We start from the raw sequence: 7,951 nt of genomic DNA on the forward strand, positions 1-7,951 counted from the left end.
TCTGTCTCGTCTGACATTTTACGGGGCGGCATGTGCAGATCTTCCCTGATTTTCAAATCTTGCAAGTCTTTTCTTGCCTTCCGCCCATCCTTGGTCTTCTCCGGCATGTTCATCAGTGTTGCGAGCAAGCTCTCAAGGACATTCTTACAGATATGCATTTGATCAAGGCAATGAGGTGTATCGAGTTTGTGCCAATACTCCAAGTCCCAGAACACAGACCTCGTCTTCCATACCTTCAGCAGCGGCTCCGGCGCCTTTCTCATCGTCTTTCCCGGCGCGGGGCACTCCTTCCAGTTTTTCAACAGCTCATCGATTTCGGCACCGCTCCGCTTACGTGGAGGTCCTCGATGCTCAGCGTGACCATTGAATAGATCTCCACGGTTTCTCCACGGGTCGTTGTAACGACCCGACCCAAAATGGATCGACGTCTCTGTGCTTAAGTGTCATCCCTGGATCGGTATGCTGACACACACAGTACTCGAGGAATTATAACAGAGTTCAATCACACTTTATTACATCAAGGTTCTTAAAAGAGTATTTATTACAATAATATGGCCAAAGGCCATCTAAATAAAAATAACTGCGGAAGCTTCAAAGGTAAATGAGTCCATCCAACTCCACGGCAAACTGAGTGCAGAACAACGACCTATCGCACCTTCAATATTCGTCGGAAAAGTCTGCAACATGAGACGTTGCAGCCGTGTAGGTCAGCACATGGAATATGCTGGCAATTTCACACCATAGAATAATAATAAATGAAAAGACTATCTTTATATGCAAATTTAGCTGATGGAGGCTCTAAGTTTAATTTTTTCATAAAGCCAATTTTACCCTACAACAAAGGAATATTTTTTTTACTATTAAGTTAAAATGCCATTACTGAGAAGGTTCCTCCAACTCAATCCCAAAAATTCCCAAGTTATTAGTAACCCAATAGTTTCATTAAAAATAATGATGAGATCAACCAATAATTCACTTCTAGATACTCAAGATGTCCGTAACCTGGGACACGGCTAATCATGATTAGTTTGTACACTCTGCAGAGGTTTGCGCACTTTTCCCCACAAGACTCGACCACCTCCATGATCGGAAGATCGAGACATAGCCTTTCTGAAGTATTTCCCCTTAACCCTGGGTAGACCGGTACACCTACTATCCCCTACATCAGCTAGTCTACCACGGAAAGAGGTCACACAACTTACTCAACTATGCCAGAGCCCATAATGGCTTGTGGCTGCACACGGAAGTTTCTAGGCATGAAATATCTTATGATCCCTTTGAGCCTGGGTGGCGGTCCTAGGGTAATCACACGGGTACTCCGGGATTCCCCTTGGGCAAGCACTGGTTTCTCCAGGTGCCCCAAACAATCCACCCAGATGTGTATTAAAGTTGCCACCTTAGGTTATCCCAAAATTATTAACTCTCGCAACTTGCATGGATCACACATACCAATCCCCGTCTACGAGCATGGCTAAGCAATATATGATATAACGAATATTCCCGGGGTGATCAAAGGTCATAAGTTCCTACCACATGAACTACATAGCGTAACCACCTGTTCCCAATCCTACTCATGCAATCTTTGAGGGTTAAACTAATGCATAGTAAAAACTAGGTATTAAAAATTATGATCAAGGTGTGAACTTGCCTTGCTGACATTCGTTGAACTGTAAAGTTTCGTAGTAGCAAGATTCGCACTCCGGATGATCTAGCGTAAGTAAGCAATAACATACATAAGCATACAAGCAAATATCCAAAAAGTAAACAAATGAAAGACTTCAAAAAAACTCCAAAACAACTAAATAAAGTTTCTGTACAGAACGTAATTTTTACAGCAGCAAAAATATGTGTGTTTGGGTTTAACAGAAAGTACACGACAAAAGCTTCGATTTGCAAAAAGAATCACCTAAAACGGAGTTACGGAACTCAAGATATGGCCTAACGAAGTTTGAATTCAGATCTGTTTGAATTCAAATTTTAAAATTTTCAAAAATATTTTTCGTTTGGTTCTCTGGATAGATGGGATTTCTATGAACTAGTAGGAAAAAGAATCAACTAAATAGGATCTATAGACTAAAAGATATACAAGAAACAAGAATTGGTATAGAATCCGAGATTGAAAAAAATACTGGAAAAAGAGAGAAATTTGGCTGGGTGTTCACCGGACTTGTCGCCGGCGACGAGGAAGAAGGCGGATCCGGTGTGCTTCGGCGAAGGGCGCGTGCGGGACGGTGAAGAGCAACGTAAGGCGGAACCGAGGAGCGGTGCCGCGGGGTCAGTATCGCCTCCTGGCGTTGTGGAGAAGCCGCCGGAATCCACGAACTCCGGCAAGCAATTGGCGAGGTTAGGGAGGGAGATAGCTTTTGCAAACAGGGGGCTTCGGACGTGGGGAACTGGGGCAACGCTCTGGGCTTTTATAGAGGGTCAGGGGAAGCTAGAGGAGAGCGGGGCGTTGCCGGAATTAATGTGTTTAATGGCTGCAGTATGAAGCGTTCGTGGTGGCCATTATGGCTGTCTAGGAGGCGCACTAGGGGGTGGAAACGGTAGAGGGAGTCGGGGGATTCCATTCAGGAAGTCAGTTGAGCAAGGGAGATGAAGGGAGAGGGTGGGGCGCTAGGGTGGGGTGCTGCCTGGGTGCGTGCGTGCGTACATGTTTCTGTACGTTGAGAGGAAGAAGAAGATAGCGCATGGGCATGGGCCTTCCTTGGGCCTTGGCTGCCCACGTTTTTTTTTACGTTTTTTTTTACAGAAGCAATGAAACAACGGAAATACAAATAAAAGTTAGCCTAAAAATCCCAGAAAATTCACATAGTTATATGGTCTTATATATGACCTAGTGAACTTTTATCTGGCCTAAAATGCAAGTTTTCAAAAAAAATGCTATGCTAATAAAATAAATTGCAAATAAAACTCAACAAATATATTTTGGTTCCAAATTCAATTTCCAATATTTTCTTTTCCGATTTTGAAGAAGTCATTTTATCTTCTCTCTTTATTTTATTTTTGATATAATGGAAATGAATTTTTTTGTGAAACCAAATTTGATTCAAACTCACAACTCAAAAAAAATCGAAATTGGTTTTTAGGGAAACTTCCAACTCTCTCTTTTGGTCCTTGAGTTGCTCAAAGTTCCTTGGATCAAAAATCAAATAAAACAAATGGAGGAAAATAATGCATAAATCATGGATGCATATGAATGATCTATTTATAAACATCCAAATTGAAAATTGGGATGTTACAAACCTACCCCCCTTAAGATGAATCTCGCCCTCGAGATTCGGGTTGGCTAGCAAAAAGGTGTGGGTGGTCCTGTCGGAGATCTTCTTCTCGTTCCCAGGTGGCTTCTTCTTCGGTATGATGACTCCATTGAACCTTGCAGAACTTGATGACCTTGCTGCGGGTAACCCTGCTTGCAGTTTCGAGAATCTTGACGGGCTTCTCCTCATAGGTCAGATCATTATCCAACTGTATGGCCTCCAGTGGCACTGTATCTCTCAAAGGAATATCGGCCATCTCCGCATGGCACTTCTTCAACTGGGAAACGTGAAACACATCATGAACTCCTGACAAGGCTTCTGGTAATTCCAACTTGTAGGCAACTTCACCCATGCGTTCTAAAACTCTGTACGGCCCCACAAATCGTGGTGCTAACTTTCCTTTGACTCCAAATCTTTTTACTCCTCGAAGTGCCGACACACGCAGATATGCTCTATCTCCGACTTCATAGGTTACCTCCTTGCGTTTAGTATCAGCATAACTCTTCTGTCTGGATTGGGCTACCTTGAGTCTTTCGCGGATTAGCTTGACTTTCTCCTCTGAATCTCTAATTAAATCTGGTCCGAATAATTTACGCTCTCCAACTTCATCCCACATCAATGGTGTTCTACACCTCCTTCCGTATAAAGCTTCGAAAGGGGCCATTTTCAAACTAGCTTGATAGCTGTTGTTATATGAGAACTCTGCGTAAGGCAAATTATCATCCCAACTAGATCCATAATCTAGCGCACAAGCTCTCAACATGTCCTCCAGAATCTGATTGACTCTCTCGGTCTGCCCATCCTTCTGTGGATGAAAAGATGTACTGAACTCCAGCCTGGTACCCAAAGTTTCATGTAATTGATGCCAAAACTTTGAGGTAAATTGTGTTCCTCTATCTGATACGATGGTCCTCGGAACTCCATGCAGACATACGATCCTGGTCATGTATATCTTGGCTAACTTAGCACTTGTATATGTGGTTTTCACGGGGATGAAGTGAGCTACCTTAGTCAAGCGATCAACCACTACCCAAATAGAATCATAGCCTGACCGGGTCCTGGGTAATCCTGTAATGAAGTCCATGCCAAGCTTGTCCCACTTCCAATCTGGTATCGGCAAAGGCTGAAGTAATCCTGCTGGTTTCTGGTGCTCTGCCTTAACCCTCTGACATACGTCATATACTGCGACATACTCGGCAATATCCTTCTTCATACCTGTCCACCAGAAACTTTCCTTCAAGTCCAAATACATCTTGGTGTTGCCCGGGTGTATTGAATAAGGCGAATCATGAGCCTCCTAAAGAATCAATTTCCTGATCTCTGGGTCATTTGGCACGTAAATGCGCTGCTCAAACCATAAGGTTCCATGTTCATCCTCACGAAATCCTTCTGCCTTTCCTTGGTTCATCCTTCCCTTTATCTCCGCAATACCTTTGTCTAACTTCTGGGCTTCTCGGATCTTTCCCAACAAAGTGGATTGAATATCCATTGTGGCAACAAAACCTCATGGTACTATCTCCAATCGAAGATCTCTGAGATCGCCAATTAACTCCTGAGGTAATCCTCCTGCTGTGAGGGTATTAACATATCTCTTGCGGCTCAATGCATCTGCCACAACATTGGCCTTTCCTGGGTGATAGTGCAATTTCATGTCATAATCCTTTATGAGCTCCAACCATCTTCTTTGCCTGAGGCTCAACTCCTTCTGCGTGAAGATGTATTTCAAACTCTTATGATCCGTGTAAACATCACAACGATTTCCGATAAGAAAATGTCTCCAGGTCTTGAGTGCGTGCACTACGGCTGCTAACTCCAAATCATGTGTGGCATAATTCCACTCATGAGGTCGAAGCTGACGTGAGGCATATGAAACAACTCTTCCTTCTTGCATAAGAACACCTCCAAGTCCCTGACGGGAAGCGTCGCAATATACTTGGAAATCCTTGCGTATATTCGGAAGAATTAGCACTAGGGCTGTGACCAAACGTTTCTTCAGCTCCTGGAAACTAGCCTCACATTCCTCGGTCCAATTAAACTTGGTGTCTTTCTTCAATAACTCTGTCATGGGCTTCGCGATCTTGGAGAAATTCTCAATAAATCTCCGGTAATATCCTGCGAGTCCAAGAAAACTGCGAATCTCTCCGACTGAGGTGGGTGCCTTCCATTCGGTGACGGCTTCAACCTTTGAGGGGTCTACTGCTATCCCTTCTCCTGATATAACATGTCCGAGAAATCCAACTTCCTTCAACCAGAATTCGCACTTGCTGAACTTTGCGTATAACTGATGTTCCCTGAGCTTCTCAAGAACCAAGCGCAAATGTTCCTTGTGTTCTTCTTCATTCTTTGAGTAAATCAATATGTCATCAATGAATACCACAAAAAACTTATCCAAGAACTCCATGAATACCTTATTCATCATGCTCATGAAATAGGCAGGGGCATTAGTCAAACCAAAAGACATGACCGTATACTCATAAAGCCCATATCTCGTAGTAAAGGCTGTCTTGGGTATATCCTGTCCTTGAATCTTCAGCTGGTGATATCCTGATCGAAGATCGATCTTGGAGAAAACTTTTGCTCCTTGTAGCTGGTCAAACAAATCATTGATCATTGGCAGAGGGTACTTGTTCTTGATCGTCACTTCGTTTAGTGCACGATAATCTACAACCATTCTCAAGGTTCCATCCTTCTTCTCAACTAGAAGCACTGGGGCTCCCCAAGGTGATGAACTCGGTCGAATATAACCTTTCTCCAATAATTCCTTAATTTGCTTCTTAATTTCCTCCAGATCATTTGCGGGCATCCGGTACGGTCTCTTGGATATTGGTCCGGTGCCTGGTAACAATTCAATCAAAAACTCTATGTCCCGATCCGGTGGCATGCCGGGCAATTCCTCGGGGAATACATCGGGATAATCCTTCACAACCGGTACTTCCTCCTGAACAACTCCCGAAAGAGAATTCACTTGATTCCTCCTTGGCGTATGCCTCGACACATACTTGATCCGTTTCCCCTCTGGGGTGGTGAGAAAAATCGACTTACGGGCACAATCAATATTCCCTTCATACTTGGATAGCCAGTCCATACCTAGAATTACGTCCAATCCTTGTGATTCTAGGATGATGAGGTCTGTAGGGAAAACGTGTCTCCCTATGGTCAATCGCAACTGAAAACATCCCCGACTAGCCATATGCTCTGCTCCTGGGGAACTCACTAACATTGGTGTTTTAAGGGCTATGGTCGGCAACTTAAACTTATCCACAAACCCCCTTGATATGAATGAATGTGATGCACCAGTGTCAAAAAGAACAAGGGCTATAAATGAATTAATCAAGAACTTACCAGCAACGGCGTCAGGCTGGTCATAAACTTCCTCCACATTGACATGGTTCACCTGACCTCTGGTGAAAGGATTGGGCTTCTTTCCAGAGCTTCCATTTCCATTCCCGTTCTTCGCCTCGGGACACTCGGTGGCGTAGTGTCCGGTCTTCCCGCACTTGAAGCAGGTAATGTGGCTCAGATCCTTCTTTGCTGGTGTAGCGGGGTTGGACTGATGCTGATTGTTGTTTCCTCCGTTCCCATTGCCATTCCTATGGCCATTATGGTTGTGTCCATTCCCTCCATGATGTGAATGTCCTCCATGGTTATGGTGAGTGTGTCCACCATACTTGCTAGATCCTGGTCCATTATTTCCGGAGTACGGGGTATAGCGGGGCTTCTGCTGAACACCAGCGTTGTACTTTCCCTGTCCGTACTTCCTCTTGCGATTCTCCACCTGTTGCTGCTTGCCTTCCAGAATGAGAGCCTTGTCAACCAACTCTTGATAATTGTTAAAGGTAGCCACAGTCAACTGAAGTCCCAAATCATCGTTTAGTCCCTCCAGAAATTTCTCCTGCTTAGCGGCATCATCAGCCACGTCTCCGGGAGCATACCTAGATAACTTGCTGAATTCCTCCACATAATCACCAACAGAACGATTTCCTTGGCGTAAGTTGCGGAACTCACGCTTCTTCAGACTCATAGCTCCGGCTAAAACATGTGCGGTACGGAACGCCTGCTGGAACTGATCCCAAGTCACATTGGCTATGGGGAATGTGGTGGTGTAATTCTCCCACCACGAGGCTGCTGGTCCATCCAGTTGATGTGCGGCAAAGCGCACCTTCTCAGCGTCAGTGCATCCTGCAGTTGTCAGCTCTCTTCCGATCTTGCGAAGCCAGTCATCTGCAACGATCGGCTCCGTGCTGCTAGAGAACACTGGTGGGTTCAACCTCAGGAATCGGGTAAGGTTGTCGACCGGGGGTGGTGGCGGTGGGTTGTTGTTGTTCTGGTTCTGATTCTGGATGAGTAGCTGCATGAGGGCATTCTGGTTCTGGATCAACTGGGTAAGTTCCGGTGGGAATTCCGGGTCACGTCTTGGAGGCATCTGTTAGGTTTAGAGTGGATGAGAAATTAGAATAGAATAAGGGCCTAATGAGAGAAATCACTACCCATATGCTTATGATAGCAAGAAAACTTCAAATCAAGCAATTCACACATATCACACCACACAAGCAAAACCTACAGGTAAGGTCATATCCACAAGAGATGTGATCTCTTCATACTACCGCGATCATTCGTTGGACTCAACTTGGTAGTGGTGGTCTGAACTAAATCTTCTCAAATCAAAGTCAACTCTAGCTTCTTCTTCTTCTTCT

General features: G+C 44.5%; 1 protein-coding gene across 1 annotated transcript; it reads right to left on the reverse strand.

Annotated features, from left to right (window-relative positions):
* Nucleotides 1-6,439: 6,439 nt before the first annotated feature.
* Nucleotides 6,440-7,680, reverse strand: LOC147982859 (uncharacterized). Its single transcript, XM_087540571.1, has 2 exons — nt 6,755-7,680; nt 6,440-6,458 (listed from the first exon to the last, which is right to left on the reverse strand). Exons 1-2 carry the CDS (start codon nt 7,678-7,680, stop codon nt 6,440-6,442), a joined length of 945 nt encoding a protein of 314 aa, XP_087396697.1.
* Between the last annotated feature and the right edge of the window lie 271 nt (nt 7,681-7,951).

The sequence above is a fragment of the Triticum urartu genome, chromosome 2A, assembly GCF_056163025.1.
Source record: "Triticum urartu cultivar PI428250 chromosome 2A, HENAU_Tu73, whole genome shotgun sequence".
Classification (NCBI taxonomy): Eukaryota; Viridiplantae; Streptophyta; class Magnoliopsida; order Poales; family Poaceae; genus Triticum; species Triticum urartu.

Bases quoted from the DNA above. Each gene is read 5' to 3' on its own strand.
- LOC147982859 (XM_087540571.1), bottom strand. From the start codon at position 7,680: ATGCCTCCAAGACGTGACCCGGAATTCCCACCGGAACTTACCCAGTTG.